Source organism: Tubulanus polymorphus, chromosome 8, assembly GCF_964204645.1.
Source record: "Tubulanus polymorphus chromosome 8, tnTubPoly1.2, whole genome shotgun sequence".
Lineage (NCBI taxonomy): Eukaryota > Metazoa > Nemertea > Palaeonemertea > Tubulaniformes > Tubulanidae > Tubulanus > Tubulanus polymorphus.
The window spans coordinates 11,654,300-11,671,108 of NC_134032.1; the positions used below are offsets into that span (position 1 = coordinate 11,654,300).

The 16,809-nt window shown below is 41.0% G+C and overlaps 2 protein-coding genes across 3 annotated transcripts; both read left to right on the forward strand.

Annotated features, from left to right (window-relative positions):
• The first annotated feature begins 326 nt into the window (after window positions 1–326).
• Window positions 327–9,482, forward strand: LOC141909525 (polyadenylate-binding protein 1-A-like). The gene is made up of 9 exons (XM_074799964.1): window positions 327–812; window positions 1,579–1,772; window positions 2,396–2,674; window positions 3,374–3,682; window positions 4,245–4,451; window positions 5,385–5,547; window positions 5,638–5,882; window positions 6,066–6,290; window positions 6,721–9,482. The coding sequence occupies exons 1-9, from the start codon at window positions 620–622 to the stop codon at window positions 6,781–6,783; spliced, it is 1,878 nt and encodes a 625-aa protein (XP_074656065.1). The 5' UTR covers window positions 327–619; the 3' UTR covers window positions 6,784–9,482.
• A 409-nt stretch (window positions 9,483–9,891) lies between these two features.
• On the forward strand, window positions 9,892–16,353 carry LOC141909536 (polyadenylate-binding protein 4-like). 2 transcript variants are annotated; one of them, XM_074799979.1, is made up of 7 exons: window positions 9,892–10,100; window positions 10,485–10,617; window positions 11,413–11,721; window positions 14,067–14,273; window positions 14,831–14,993; window positions 15,084–15,316; window positions 15,813–16,353. In XM_074799979.1, exons 1-6 carry the CDS (start codon window positions 10,087–10,089, stop codon window positions 15,290–15,292), a joined length of 1,035 nt encoding a protein of 344 aa, XP_074656080.1. In that variant the 5' UTR covers window positions 9,892–10,086; the 3' UTR covers window positions 15,293–15,316; window positions 15,813–16,353. The 2 variants fall into 2 exon arrangements, with proteins under 2 accessions (XP_074656080.1, XP_074656081.1); XM_074799980.1 differs by lacking the exon at window positions 9,892–10,100 and adding an exon at window positions 10,114–10,256.
• The last annotated feature ends 456 nt before the right edge of the window (window positions 16,354–16,809 follow it).

A 16,809-nucleotide genomic window follows, 5' to 3' on the forward strand; every position in this document is an offset into this window, starting at 1 on the left:
AGATATTAGAGTTACAATAAAGTTTAATTTTCCAATTACAACACAACATACCGTAACGTGCTGCCACACAGCGGCGGTCTATTTACATTATGAAATAAGTACGCCCACATACAGCGATGACGAAATAGATATAAAATCTATTAAAAACCTACCATAATTAAATATAAAACAAAGATATATATCATTGTAAAAAAATAGTTAATATGAAATTAATCTGATAAATTTTAGATCGTTATTAGTTCGGATCTCGTCATTTGAATCGGGGACTATATTGTCTGCGGCGGCTCGTTGACGTCATAGGTATATATAGCCAGGTCGCGGGGTGGTCTGGTCTCTTCGTCGCGTTAAAGCATCAACCTCTAGGTATACACTACACGTGTTGGTTGTGAGAAAGACGTCTGTTCGGTAAACGTCTGCCACCACGCCGCACTCAAAATAAACAAAAAACTAAAAAAAAATCTAAAAAACTTTATTTACAAAAAAAACTAGACGCGAAAACGTGTTCGGTAAAGTAGTAAATTAGGGAATATTCTGTTACGATATAAAAAGCTGAGAACGAGAAAGTCGCCATTTTGTTTTCTGAGATCTACACTTACAAGTAAAAACAAGCTACTACAAGATGAATTCAGCAGCTCCGAGTCACCCGATGGCGTCTCTATACGTCGGAGATCTACACGCCGACGTCACCGAAGCTATGTTGTTCGAAAAGTTCTCGACCGCCGGACCGGTGCTGTCGATTCGCGTATGTCGCGATATCGTAACCCGTCGATCGCTCGGTTACGCCTACGTCAACTTTCAACAGCCCGCCGACGGTAAGTAGCTACCGATTGATTGTATTTTTATGGCTATTTTGACGTAAATTTGAATTTCAGGCGCGTCGTGAATTCGAACATATGTTCACACGATCAGCGGCTTTTATCGCATGCGTTCATGGTTTACGGTTTGTAGGGTTAACTGCTGTTGAGATGTCGTGGAATCTAATTGAATTTATTTTCCCCGCACTTGGCGATCGTGATTGACTTTTTCTGGAGTAAGAAATTTGAATGTCAAGCGAGTTCATCATTACGTTTGTTTACAGACAGCTGGTCAACCCTACATCAAGGATTAATGATCAAATTTTGACATATGCTTACTTGGCGGATTTAACATGTTGTAATCGTAGTTAAAACACTATTTACCCTTCCTAAGTTGGGGGTAGGTCGTCGGGGGTTCTGGTATTGGCATTGGCACCTTAGCTTCTGCTATAAATGCTCCATCATTCTGTTTCGATGCCCGGGGCTCAGTTTCGCAAATAAGTAATAAACTCAGATTTTTGATGTAATTGCCCATTGGTTACTTCGTGTTTTCTATGTGGACAACAAACTTAACCGTTTTGGGCCTAAATTTTTTTGTGAAACTGGGCCCAGTTTTGATAGATAAGGAGGACAGATGATCAACGTGGCTGAGACTTTGCCGAAGTATATATATAAGTCTATAAAAATGGGTCCAGGCCTGGTCTTGAAGGACGAATGTCACCAGTATTCAGTTTTCAATATGGGCGTCGTAACTGTAAATTTCTCATTGATTCTGTATTTACAGCCGAGCGTGCTCTCGACACGATGAACTTCGACCCGATCAAGGGTAAACCGTGCCGTATAATGTGGTCTCAACGTGATCCGTCTCTGCGTAAATCCGGCGTCGGTAATATCTTCATCAAGAACCTTGACCGCAGCATTGATAACAAAGCTTTATACGACACATTCTCTGCATTTGGCAATATCCTCTCTTGTAAGGTATGTACAGAAACGTTTTCGATGCCGAAATACTTTTTTTTTCTCCACAATATTTGTAAAACAAATATTCATAGAATCGGATGGATTATACGCTTTGGGGCATCTCGAGTTTTGCCTTATAACCGGTAAGCTTAATGGCTGCCTAAAACCATCAACTTAGAACCACTAGACTCCAGTGTTTTCGATAAGAAATTAACAAGCCAGGTCCCTTTGAAAAACAGGATGGTCCCATAATATGTCACTCCCTGAAACGAAAGCTGCTTTAGAAACGACAGACGGGTCTTGGACCTTCGACCTGGCTCTAATTGAAAACACTGGACTCTGGAACACTGAATCTCTATATGGATGATAAAATTCCGAGTTGAAAGGTTCGATTCAAAATGTTTTACCTTTGGTTAAGTTCCTTTGGTTAAGTTTCTTTTTAACCAAGATCTTGAGGGATTGCTTCATCCTGTAGAGCGTTTGCTTCTTCGACAGCTGCTGCAATGTTACACTTGAATACAGCTCTTAAAAAAGCCCTGCGTTTGAGAACAATCAGATTCATTCTGCAGCCCTCAACTGATATCTGCCTAAAGTTTGACTTGAGAATGTCAAATGACCCGCTGATTTCTTATTATTTTCAGATTGCATGTGACGAGACGTGTAACCCGAAAGGGTTCGGATTTGTGCATTTCGAAACGGAAGAAGCGTCGCGCAACGCTATCGAGAAAGTGAACGGCATGTTGTTGAACGGCAAGAAGGTCTACGTCGGACACTTCGTGTCGCGTAAAGAACGTCTCGAGATGATCGGCGACAAGGCGAAAAAATTCAACAACGTCTACGTGAAACATTTCCCGGAAGATACGAGCGACGACCAACTCGGCGAGATGTTCTCGAAATACGGAAAGATCACAAGCGCGAAGGTACGACTAACGGCCCTTCCTGATTATCTCCTTTTCGGGGTTGATGTCAATCAGTGGAATTCATACAAATTCCAAAATTCTTACAAATGCAATACAAAGTTAACTATCCTGGAGGTGGGTTAGGTAGATATCAACATCTTAGTTCTTACTTAATACTGAAGTTGGAAAAACGTGTGGTAGTCTCTCCCTTGCAAGGTTTAGCCCCGACCCTGCCCCCAGTAGTGGAATGATGACATGATAGGCCGAGGTTTAGGGTCCTGTTATTCCTGTACCCGTATTATCGGGAGCAGTCGTAGTGACGGGATTCAATGCTCGAAATTCTTGAAGCGATCTTTCTATATCACTGACCACTCGAGAAATTAGTGAATTTCCGCTTGGATATTGGATTGGCAGAACTAAGAGTTGAACATAACGTTGTTAAAAGCTGTTAGAATAGTTGAAATAGATAGAACATTAGTGGCTTTAAATGGGGTCACGAAATTAACATTTTTTCAGATGCAAGTTAGATGCAATGACTATAGGTCAATAGTATTTAATATGCGTTTCATGGATTGAGATGTTTGCATAAATCTGTAATTCACTGTTAAATTACAAGATCCCATAATAATTACTCCTTCACTGATCTGGTTGGTGAGTTGGGTTAAACGATATTGTATTGGATGAAGTACTTTCTTATCAATGAGATTTTCCATTTTGTAGGTAATGCGAGATGGAGACAAATCAAAGTGTTTCGGATTCGTAGCGTTTGAGGACCCGGAGGCAGCAGAGGGCGCCGTCGAGGCGATGCACGGTCAGGACGTCGGCACGGCGAAACCGCTGTATGTGCAGCGGGCGCAGAAGAAAATCGAGCGCATGTCCGAATTGAAAGACCGATTCGAAAAGATTAAAATGGAACGCATCAAATCGTACGAGGGCGTGAATTTATACGTGAAAAATCTGGATGACGGAATCGACGACGAACGATTGAGGAAGGAGTTCCAACCGTACGGAAATATCACCAGCGCCAAGGTAAAGAACCGTCTTACGTACCAAGATTCATTTTTGGGGCGTTATTATGGGGGGAGATTTGATCAGGATGTTCAGGAATTTTCTCAACATTAAAAAAGGTCAGGGAATTTTGTAAAAAGCTAAAAATCAGGTTTTACCAGTGACAGATATATCAAAGTCTGGGTTAACTACGTACATGTCCTGGAATTCAAGAGGTTTCTGTGCTTCCTTAGACACCAATGTACACCCTGGAATTTCTGTGCCATTTATCAGAAAAGTTCCTCCTAAATACATTGGAAAATTAAGTCGTCCGATTCGTAATGGAGTGCGGTTTTACATTGTCTAAAGATCTCAATATTTGACTTCACTCTGAGCATGGATGTACATCCAATTTGTTTCTGGTGTCAAAATTGTCCTTGTGATGCAGCTTGGCTTATATTAATGGATCAAAATCTAAAGTGAAATTACAGGTTAATTTTTAGGGAGTTTCTTAAGCAAACTCTTGGATGAGACATTAGTTGAGTTATTAAAACGTATTTTTGATCGTTTTTATTCAAAGGGAATTGTTGCGTGATTTTTGTAGGTTATGCGTGACGAGAAAGCTGCCTCGAAGGGATTCGGATTCGTGTGTTTCAGTTCTCCGGAGGAAGCGACGAAAGCCGTCACCGAGATGAACGGTCGTATCATCGTAGCGAAACCTCTCTACGTCGCTCTCGCTCAGCGTAAAGAAGCTCGCAAAGCGCAGCTGGCGTCGCAGTATCTGCAGAGATTGGCTAGCATGAGAATGCAGGTATGTGTCTCTTTGATGTTCACTTGTCGGTAAGATTGAATATACAGTTGAGTGCTATGGAATTACCCTGGTATATAATATGGTTGGTCTACGTGACTGATATTGCGGCAAATGCATTGCAAAAACGCGCCCTTATGGGCCTCCATATAGTGGAAAGTACTTCTTTCCGAGTCAAAATGTCCTTCTTTTGGGTCTTAAATTGTCGAAAAGTCCTTCTTTGTACTCCTTTTTACCCTTGCCTTACCACTGGAAACCCTGTTTATTGATATAGCGCGTCCTTCCTAGTTAATTGACTGCTCGGACAATGTTTCTTCCATCCCAGTTCTATGTCTCACTTTAATACTGCCCTTATCTCCTCCCACTCTCTTACCCCTTATTATGGTACGGCTCTTCACCAGCTCCCTTCGCTTTGCACTGTACCCCTGGCCCATGTTATCCTAACTGACCGCGTTTCCCTAATCCGACTTCGATTACTAAGTTTGGTATCGTAAATCATTATGAATGATGATATATTATCGACGGGCGGGCTGAAAAAAACAATGCTGATAGTCGATATCTATCTGACATGAAAAGTGAAAAATACTCATTAATTATTTACGACGAACTATCCCCTTCCTGCCTACACTGTCGGTCACTATCTACTTTCAATGAAATCTTTTAAATTATTGCCTGTCTCCTCAAATTAAATGATGAATGATGATACAATAACGACGGGCGGACTGAAAAACAATGCTGACTGTCGTAATCTAATCTGACATCTTAAAAGACATTAACATCGGGTGATTCTGTTAGTATCAGTCATCAGATGTTTCCGGATCGGAAAGGATTCCGCTAGCTGTCAGATAATTTTAACTCGTAACGACTATAGAACTTGATCGGAAAATGATCTTTGTTAAGAAATCCCATGTTGCAATTATGTTTTCTGAATTGTAGAATCAACAGTTGGGACAGATATTCCAACCAGGCGCCACCGGTTACTTCATGCCGACAGTTCCTCAGGCTCAGAGGGGATATTATACGCCGCAGATGGCTCAGATGAGACCGGCTCAGCCGAGATGGCAGACAGCTACTCAAATGAGACCTCAACAGGCTACAGGTTAGTTCAGATAACTAAATTCACCGTGTCCGAGTACGGCTATTCAAATATTACATCGAATTAATGATTCTTGGTTATTCGCCGGTGTAGGTTTCCAAGCAATGCCCGGAAGTCAAGTTCGTCAGGTCCGACCGACTCAACCATCAGCGATGCAACGCACAGCAGCCAATGCTCGCCCGATCACCGGGCAACAGCCGCAACAGAGATCGGCAATGCCCGGACCAACACAGGTTCGACCTCAGTCTCAGCTCGTACAGCCGAGACCGCCGTTCAAATATACGCAGGCCGTACGCAACCCGCAGGCACCAGGAATGGATCCTAATATCCCGCAGAGGGTAAGTTTTAATCAGTGTAGTGAATTACATATTTATAGCATGATGATACACAATCGACGGGCGGGCTAAGAGTTTCTACTGCTGAATGTCGATTTTCTGACTTGATGTCGAATATTTTCATTGAATTACTGTCCTTTCGGATTTTTTTTTTTGTGGAATCTCATGATTTTTCTGCTATTGCAGGTTTTGCAACAGGCCGTGCACGTACAGGGCCAGGAGCCTCTGACCACCTCGAAACTCGCATCTGCCCCGCCTCAGGAACAAAAACAGATGTTGGGCGAACGTTTGTTCCCGATGATTCAGAAGATGTACCCGGATTTGGCTGGTAAGATCACCGGTATGTTGCTGGAGATCGACAACGCCGAGTTGTTGCACATGTTGGAATCGGAGGTTTCTCTGAAAGCCAAGGTATGTGGGATTTCTTAGTCAGCGTCTTGATTGACCAGAACTTGGGTACCTTTAGGGTGGCCATTGACCTGGAAAATTGGGGAATCAGAAAACTAAAATTTTGTTAAGAATAAGAAAACTGGGAAATGTGGATAATCTCGTGGTGAAAAGTGGCCACCCGGTTATAAATCAGAACATTTCCATATCAAACTCGAACACGCTCCGAGGCCCTCATTCTGAAAAAAGATATTTTGCAAATGTCATGCCACTCCTAATTTTGCATAATGGCCACTACAGCCAAACTATATATTTTAGTCATCACATTTTGAATTAAGTTCCAAATACCTGAGCGTGCAGAATAGTTATTTGTCTTAAAAGAAATGATCTACCCAGTTACGATGACTCTAATATCGGGCATATTTCATTAATTGAATTTTGTTTTGATTTACAGGTCGAAGAAGCCGTTGCCGTGTTGCAGGCTCACCAGGCTAAAGAAGTCCCCGGCGATAAGTAAAAACCGGATTGGCAGCTGTAGACGAGACCATGGACGGCGTATCGTACCTCGGTCTCTTAAAAATCGCCGGAATATTCGCGTTCGAAAAATACTACTTTCCTCTCGGTGTTAGCAATTTTTTTTCTTAAGCGTAAAATTATTAGTTATATCTATTATTATTATTATTACTACTAGTGCAAATACTATGAAAAAAAACCCATAAAAATAGCAAAAAATTATGAAAAAAATGAATAACCTCGACGTTACACAAAAAAAATGAAACAGGAACCCGCGCGTGTCTTAAACGATATCGATGAAAATGATATATATGATAAAATACGCCGCCTACTGGCGGGCGTTCGAACCTAGAAGTTTATATACCGAAAAAAAAATATACCGACAACAGAGCTGCTTTTCAGTGGCTGTAACCATAGCGACGACCTAGTTATCGATGTGTTATGCGCGTTGAATGCGTTCGTCTCGTGAAATTAACGACGAAATTCGTCAGTCCGGCTGATTGGCCGCTGCCGCGAGCGTTCAGCGCTGTAATTGTTATCGATAACGTATTTTAAAATACCGTACTTGAGTGCGTGTCCGATGAATAGTGTATACCGAAAAAAAAAAATGAACATTTATTACCGGCATAAAAACCCCATAAAAATCGTAAAAAATGATATATTTATTAATCCTCAAAAAATCCATCTGCGAACGATATATTATTATGTTCAGCTAAACCTTCTTATAGTTGTTAGTTACGCGATCGGCCGCCAGGTGGCGCGCGCCGACTCGCTTTAGTTGTTTTTAGTCGCCTCCCCGTCGGTTGCGGTCGCAGCGTGAAAAGAAAAAATTATATTACTCGACCGCGGCTGAGGGTGGGCGGTGATTTCTTGTTGAAAAATAATTCTTATAAAACTTTAAAAATAGCGATTTTTATCGGCCGTAACCATGGCGAGGACGGGATGATACTCTCGAGCGGCATTGTTGGAGGTCGCCGTCGGCTTGCGGTCGTTTATTACGAGCGACGTTTAGATGATTTTAGTTTGCGAGGTCGCGTCGCAAGAGATTTTCGCCCCCTGAAATCCCGCCCGCCTGCGCTTCGAAACTGGGAAATATTTTTTATGGAAAAGGAGATCTCGTGCGGGGCCAGGAAAGGGGCGAAAAATCTTGTGCGCGCTTCTCAAAAAAAAAAAAGATTTGATCGACGAACATAGTAATATCGAAAACGACGATTTTCTACCGAATCCGGGCGATATTTTTCATTCGTCGTAAGGAATAAAATTTAGTTATTTTCATTGTTCCGGAGCTCGGGAGTCTACAGTCTATATCCTATATGTACATTAATGAAGGGTCCTTCGAAAACCTGGAAATGCTGAAAAAACGATAATTGAAACTTTTGATTGTAACGAATATCGTCTCCTCGCGCACGCACCGCCCAGCCGGACACGTGCCCGCTGGAATTTATTTAAACGAAGCGGAAGCGTAAATTAAAACGTTTTAACTTCACACGCTGCACGCCCGTGCGCCAAATTTTTGCCACAGATGACGAACTGTTACGACGACAGTGGCTTACAAAGCGGCTGCTGCGTAACTCGACCGTGATGTTCATTAAATCTGATCGCGAATTCGTCGCGCCCGCCTGCCGCCTCGAAACGCTAGCCCGTGTAGCCCGCGGTTGAAATAGGTGTCGGACATGAAACTTGCCTTAGAATATACACATTCTCAACCGGCGCGGCCATTTTAAGAATATCGGGCGGGTGTCGATCGTACTGCGTGTATATCAGAAATCGGCTCATACAGATAATTTTTAAACATTTTTGCAGTCAACGTAACTGATGAATGGGGTTTTACATGTGTATTCTATATAAATATAAACACCGCCGTTTAGAGATACGTGCGATATCTCTGCCTTCGAATAACGGAGACGAAAATATCGACGAGGTCTTCGGTGGTTTGATTTGATCGTTGAAACGGTTTCATTTAAATAGAAAAAAAAGGGACTGTTGTGTTATTTATAACTTGCGAAATGACTGATTTAGAGGGCGCTACCAGTCTTTATCTGTATCGAGGAAGAAATGAGTATTATTTCCTCGTAGGCTAATCTAAAAAAAATTTCTTTCGATCTTCAAAATATTTGGTAAAACGTTTTTTTATATTTAAAAAACACTGGCGTTTGTTAAGTTAGCTTTTTTTTTTTAAAGTAATTTCTCTATTGATACGAATCTGATATATGTGTAATTTTTGTAGTACGCGCCCGTGCACGTATTTTCATAAAAAGCGAAGTGTCATTTTTTGCAACCGAAAAAGGCATTTAACAAAGAAAAAAATCGAAGATTGTTGAATTTATAGTTAAAAAACGAGAAAAATTGTCTTATATATATACGGAAAAAAATCTACGTTAACGAGTACAAAATGTTTATTGATCGAATTTACTAATTGACGAATGACCCGAAGAACTTTTGTAAATGTTTTATTGTAAGATCGACAATTTTATGAATAATATTCTAATTTATGAGGGTTGCCATTTGGCCTTGTATGTGTATTAATATGTCGACTGCATCGCGCACTCCTTTCTCATATTGTGTTATTTTCGGGTATTTTAAATGTTTCCGGAGACGCTAGCAAACTGCCGTTAGTCAGCGCCCTCTTGTCTTTTCTCTTGAGTTATAATCTTATATTCTTCTTTAAATGAATAAAAAAAATCCTGTTTCAATTTAAAAATATGATCCTGAGTCTTTGTTTTGTTATGTATGGCCTCAATTAGGGAATTATACGATTAAGATTGATGCAAAATTACTTCGTTCTTCGAAAAAACGACACTGATTATGCTACGTACAATACTGAAGGCTGACTTCCGACGTGATCGCCATCTATTGGAATTTCCATGAACTAACGACTTCAGCTGGGCTTCACTCGTCCGATTCACAGACACTTAAGGCGGCAATTATCAAATGTCTAATTGGCCTAAGCATTCTTCCTTTCATACCAATACGTTCTCTAGAACCTATCTTTGCTGCCAAATTACATCATTAGCTAGCTGTGTACCAGTCACAGGTGCTCGTATCGGAGAGTAGGTAAGTAAAAGCGATATTCTGTTAATCCAATGTAAAATATTTTATATATACTACAACATTGGATTAACAGATTATCGTTTTTTACGTTACCTGCAACTCTAATTCGAGCCCCCGTGGTACCAGTCTAGCTGTATGTTAAAAAGTAAAATATGAACTCGATGAACTTCACCAATGAAAACGAGAAAGGGGAAAACCCAGCAAGCAGTACGGGGTAGCCTACACGTTTTCCCAGACATAATCGTCGAACTAATTGATGGCTCAAAAGTGGTGAGTGACGAAGGAATCTATTGACGGGTGTAGCACATAGGGTCAAAGGGAGCACCTTTTACAAATACAATGGTTTTTCTGGGTACTTTTTCCACCCACAAGGCACAAGAAGAATATGACAGCCATTCTGCAAGTTCTTTGACTTACGTTACAAGTGTAAGATAATATTTTTGTTAAGTGTCTCTCAAGTGTCTAGAAATTGTATGAAAATGCATTGATGAAATTTCAAAATTTTCCACTGACCCTTTTTTGACTGGGTTACTGGTCATATTCAATACAGTCACTTGACCGTGATCAAATTCGTGCATTAACACCGTACTGACTACCGTGGTTGTCCTCAAATTGCAGAAATATTAAAAACATTTTTTGACTCGCATTTTTTAGCGGAACTCAAGAGATGTTCGGCGACAAGGCGAAAAAATTCAACAACGTCTACGTGAAACATTTCCCGGAAGATACGAGTGACGACCAACTCGGCGAGATGTTCTCGAAATACGGAAAGATCACAAGCGCCAAGGTACGAGTAACGGCCCTTCCTGATTATCTCCTTTTCAGGGTTGATGTCAGTCAGTGGAATTCATACGAATTCCAAAATTCTTACAAATTCAATACAAAGTTAACTATCCTGGAGGTGGGTTAGGTAGATGTCAACCCCAGAATTAGTTAAAATGAGTTGGTTTATATCAACATCTTGGTTCTTACTTACTACTGAAGTTGGAAAAATGGTAGTCTCTCCCTTGCAAGGTTTAGACCCGACCCTGCCCCCAGTAGTGGAATGATGACATGATAGGCCGAGGTTTAGGGTCCTGTTATTCCTGTACCCGTATTATCGGGAGCAGTCATTCAATGCTCGAAATTCTTGAAGCGATTTTTCTATATCACTGACCACTCAAAAAATTAGAAAATTTCCACTTTAAAATCGGATTGGCAGAATTCTTAGATTACTGCTTCAAAGAATTGAATATAACGTTGTTTATAAAAGCTGTTAGAATAGTTGAAATAGATAGAACATTAGTGGCTTAAAATGGGGTCATAAAATTAACTTTTTTTTCATAGTACATGTAATTTGTAATAAAATCCCTGGCTTCATTTAGCATATGTTAGATGCAATGCATATAGGCCCATCAGTAGGTCAATAGTGTATAATATGCGTTTCATAGATTGAAATGTTTTGCATAAATCTGTTATTCATTGTAAAATAACAAGATCCCATAATAATTACCCCTGCTCTGATACTGATCTGATTTATGAGTTGGTTTAAAGGATTTTGTATTGGATGAAGTTCTTTTCAATGAGATTTTCCATTTTGTAGGTAATGCGAGATGGAGACAAATCAAAGTGTTTCGGATTCGTAGAGTTTGAGGACCCAGAGGCAGCAGAGGGCGCCGTCGAGGCGATGCACGGTCAGGACGTCGGCATGGCGAAACCGCTGTACGTGCAGCGAGCGCAGAAGAAAATCGAGCGCATGTCCGAATTGAAAGACCGATTCGAGAAGATTAAAATGGAACGCATCAAATCGTACGAGGGCGTGAATTTATACGTGAAAAATCTGGACGACGGAATCGACGATGAACGATTGAGGAAGGAGTTCCAACCGTACGGAAATATCACCAGCGCCAAGGTAAAGAAGAGTTTTACGAACTGAAATTATCATGAGCGGATGAAAATTTGGTTGGATGAATAACTAAAGCGGGCCGCACACTAGAGCCAAAGCCGCTGCAACAAGTACGCCGCGGCAAGTTATCAGCAGTATTAACGCCGAAAACCTGCACACTAGCAACAACGACACATCTTTAAGTGCTGCATCTGCCACTATAGTAGGTCAAGTGGCCAATTAATCAATATGATCTCGACGCATGCACATTGAAACTGAATCGGGCCGAATCCTGCGGCAATACACTCGGGGGTACTTGCCGTGCCACGTCAAAAACATCAAACATGTTAGATGTCGGCGTCAAAGCCGCAAGCTGCAAAAAAGCCTGAAAATTGCCCTCGCACACTCGGTGATTTTGACGCCGGCGTCGTTGTTGCCGCTAGTGTGCGGGGGGCTTAAAGCCTCGATCGCACCGCCCACCCGATACTAAACAATGGCCAAACAAAGCGAAGTAGGTCATTTCTGGTACCTGCTGCAATTCAAAAGTTCATTTGTCCTGTGCTAAATTTGGCATTTCCAACATTTTTTTCCCGGGCCGAATAGGCTCGGGGCCCATTTGGCACCCGTGTGAACAGTTTTCCTGCGCCAAATTTGGCACGGGCCAAATTTAAACGCTCGTGTGATCGTGACTTATGATATCATACAGTCAAATAGGCTTAATTAATTCGGATCCGTTCGATCAGATTTCACGTACAGTCGACCTATGCTGACATATATGATGTTTTGTTTAAATTTCTCGTAGAATTCCATTGGACCAGAACGATCCGAAGTGACCAGGTTCTACTCAGGGGCGTATCCAGCCTACCGCTTGAGCGGTACTCACATTTCTATGAAGTGCCCTCCAAACTATTTTACAAATTCTGGTCATCCTTCCCCTGGCAGGGATTCGAACCTGATGGCAACAAGATTGCCAGGGTACGAATCCCAATCCTGCTACACTGGACCGAGTGTGTAGCTACATGCACAGCTTAGAAGATGTCATTATTAGCCAATCAGAAATCCTGTTTTATTTTAGCCCGGGTTTTCCCATTTATAGTTCTACCGTGAAATTTACCTCAGCGATTATACAACGAGCAATATGATTGTGCCGCAATTTTTCGTGCAGCAAAGCTGCGCATGTACCTGCGCACCTGGTCTAGTGTGGCAGGGGTTTGTGCCGTGGCTGAGTGTAGCGATGCCATCAGGTTCGAATCCCTGCCGATGGAGGATGGTTGTGGTAAAGGTGATTAAAATGGTAGATTTGAATAATCGGAAATTATAAACCTATTTCTTTTATGAATGATCCTTCATCAAAATGCCATTGGTTCAAAGTTGAACATTTTTGGATGGATGCATAGATGGATTTGTTGCCCCAAATGTGCTCAGAGCGTATCTCCGAGCCCTAAAAATTCTACATTTCTTATGAGATAGTTGCCCTTCCACATTTGAGCAGTACTCAGAAACCTAGGCTAGATCCGCGCCAGCTACTGACCTCGGTTAATCTGTATCGCTCAGAACACCCTACGACATTGTTTTCATCACTTTACAGTTGATTATATTCTTTTTCACTATTTATATATACTCCTACGCGGCAGTTCTGGCTATGAATTCCTTCAATCTATTTTCTGACCTACCCTTTTCAGGAGGAGTGGCATTAGAAAAGTTCACCTTCAATGAAATTCACTTTTGGAAACGTTTAATATGTATCTATTCCACGTTATAATCGTGCAGCATTTCATTCTAAAACAGCCAGTATCAACAACAATTTTAAATCGGAACTGATAAGCATGTGATAAGTCGACCAACTCAAAACATTACTGGCTGGCTTGTTCCCACTACTAGTTACTATAGTTCCATGTAAGAGTGAATAATATTTTCCAAAGTTACTCTTATGAATTGAAGATATTAGCATTGGATATCTTGTTGCACCCAAGAGTGAATATTTTGTCAGGATAATTTACATATGAGCGCTTCCGAAATGCAGGTCATCTTGCAGTCATTCTTCTAGCTCCCGGGCAATCATGAAGATTCTCTTATGCGATGTATGTTGATCATATATAATACTTGTCTTAAAGAATTAAGAGTTTAGATATTTTCACCCCATAGGTCGCAAGAACGCATATCCAGCCTTTTAAATTTTCCAGATTTGTACTGTAAATCCTCCTGAAAACATTGGTAAATCAAATCGTCCAATTTGGAATGTGATGTGGTTTTAGTTTGTCTCATTGCAGTTTTCAAGATAAACTAGGCTTTTTTGGCAAACCGTCGATGCAGTAGAGCTTGTTTGTTTGTCTTTTTTTATTGAAAGGTAATTTTGCAGTTAATTTATATAGGTTATGCGTGACAAGGAAGGTGTCTCGAAAGGATTCGGATTCGTGTGTTTCAGTTCTCCGGAGGAAGCGACGGAAGCGATCACCAAGATGAACGGTCGTATCGTCGTAAGGAAACCTCTCTACGTCGCTCTCGGTCAGCGTAAAGAAGCTCGCAAACCGCAGCTGGCGTCGCAGTATCAACAGAGATTGGCTAGCATGAGAATGCAGGTATGTGTCTCTTGATGATATAGCGCGTCCTTCCTAGTTAGCTAACAACATAGACAGACAGTGCTTGCTTCTTCCTGCCATCTTTTCTCAAGTTAATGTTGTCCTTTTATCCTCTCACCCCCCTCCCCTACCCATTGTGGTTTGCCTCTTCCCCAAACTCACTATGCTTTGCCTCCTAACCTTATCTTGCCCCGTCCCTTCTTGTTTTGTCTCCTTTCCTGTCCCTCTATCTTTCGTCTTTCTTTCCTCACTTCCTCTTGGATTTATTAATTTTTTTATCATGGTTGATTTTGAATGATGATTTAGTTTTAGGGACAGAAAAAATAATTGCTGACTATCAACATTTAATTGGACATCTTAACAAATATTGAGATTTGCAGATTTTTTCACAAAGGATTTGACCCTTGACCCTCGATTGAAAAATGAATTACCTTTTTTTCAAGTCAAATCTAAAAATTTCGAGTCAAATCTAACAACTGCAGAACTGGACCCACCGGGTATAAATCTTTGTTATAAGAAGATCTGATGCTGCAATGTGAATGATTTTTGATTTGTAGAATCAACAGTTGGGACAGATATTCCAACCAGGCGCCACCGGTTACTTCATGCCGACAGTTCCTCAGGCTCAGAGGGGATATTATACGCCGCAGATGGCTCAGATGAGACCGGCTCAGCCGAGATGGCAGACAGCTGCTCAAATGAGACCTCAACAAGCTACAGGTTAGTTCGGATAACTAGATTCATCGTGTCGCAGTACGGCTATTCAACTATTACATAGAATTAATGATTCTTGATTATTCGCCGGTGTAGGTTTCCTAGCGATGCCCGGAAGTCAAATTCGTCAGGCCCGACCGACTCAACCATCAGCGATGCAACGCACGGCGGCCAACGCTCGCCCGATCACCGAGCAACAGCCGAAACAGAGAGATGCCATGATCAGACCGACGCAGGACGAGGAACCGGACGAGGAACTTCTGACGACCTCGAAACTCGCGGCCTGCCCCGCCTCAAAATTTTAGCTCATGGCATGTTCTATGATTGAAGTGAGATTCAAGGTCATTGGTTTCAGTATATGTTCACCAGGGGGGCGTTGAATATTGAAATTGTCAGATTGTTGAGCATTTCAGACCACTTCCCAAGTGGGCATGGCATCCCTCGACCCTAGTTAAGAAATATTAATTTCGGCAAAAAAGTGCGGCCTTGGGGTTCCGACGTCCCTGGGTAACAACATTATATTATAAAACCACAATCAATTGCAATATATTTTCTATGGTTGTGGTGAGTTCCAAGATCATTGATTTGTTTATTCGTTTAAACACTAAAGGGTGTTCAATACTGAACCTGTCAGTTGTCTTTATGTATTTAACCAAGGACCTATAGACATGCTGTTCCTGGACCTCATATAGTGATAGTTCCGATTTGTATTCCAATTCTCTACCAGTAACTCATCCCTGATGGTCCTTGGGATACATAAAATGACTGATGCGAAACTTTGCATTTCCTATTGGTCAATGATTTGAATTTCATTTTGATTTACAGGTTGAGGTAATTCTAACTACGTTGCAAGCTCACCAGGCTAAAGAAACCTCCAGCGATGATTGAAAGCCAGATTGGCGGTTGGAGGCGAGACCGTTCAAGTTCAATCAGTACAGAGGATACGATCAAAATTTAAGTCATGTGATTCATCCCCAAAAACAATTGGAGATCATATCGGATCATATCAAAATCATTTGGAGATAGTAAAATGATATCAGGTTTATCCTAATAGGCCGGGTCACATAAAATGCAATAAAATCAGTTGTAACCAGTTAATTTCTATAGCTGCTGGATCTGTCATGGTTAAATTGATCATGATTTGAAAAATGTTATGTATAGGGTAGATAGGTGGTTGGTTGAATCAAATTTTAGATTTTAAGCTAGTCAGAAATCAGAAACAAGGTATAAACTTTTTTAGCCTAATTATAGAAATAAGCTAGAGGATGTATGATAAAGGATTTATGTGTGTAGATTGTTTGCCTGATGATTATGATATATGATGTTATGAATAAATGAATAAGAAAATCCTCTTTCAATTAAGAAATGATCGTAGTTTTCATTTTTCATGGCATTTGAGGTTTCATTTCACAGGACAGCTCTGTTTCATACCGGTTCTTCTAGGGGTTTGAGGGATCGAACTTTTCCCAAGAAAGTTTTGAAGAAGACCTATTTAGAATGAATTACTAATCTGACTTTGGCCACAATGGAATATACGCTTGTCGGTTTAGCGGGCGACCGTAACAGATGACAACACTTTCACAAAATAGCACTTCGAATGTTGTTGGCAGGGGCGGATCTAGGGAAATTTATGAGACTTGTTAAAGTCCAATATTTCAACAATGACATATACATGTAATTGCGTTTATGGAGATCAAAGTGTCCTTTTTGGACTTGACAAGTTCTCCAAAATAAGTCCCTTTGTATAGGATTACACTTGCCCAATATTCCAAACCGTTGTAACCGGATGCATTAATGATATATCTAATTATAAACTTGATGT

Bases quoted from the DNA above. Each gene is read 5' to 3' on its own strand.
- LOC141909525 (XM_074799964.1), top strand. From the start codon at position 620: ATGAATTCAGCAGCTCCGAGTCACCCGATGGCGTCTCTATACGTCGGA. The intron at 3,683-4,244 runs GTAAAGAACCGT...TGATTTTTGTAG, and splicing joins GAAATATCACCAGCGCCAAG to GTTATGCGTGACGAGAAAGC. The intron at 6,291-6,720 runs GTATGTGGGATT...TTTGATTTACAG, and splicing joins AGGTTTCTCTGAAAGCCAAG to GTCGAAGAAGCCGTTGCCGT.
- LOC141909536 (XM_074799979.1), top strand. The intron at 11,722-14,066 runs GTAAAGAAGAGT...TAATTTATATAG, and splicing joins GAAATATCACCAGCGCCAAG to GTTATGCGTGACAAGGAAGG. The intron at 14,274-14,830 runs GTATGTGTCTCT...TTTGATTTGTAG, and splicing joins TGGCTAGCATGAGAATGCAG to AATCAACAGTTGGGACAGAT.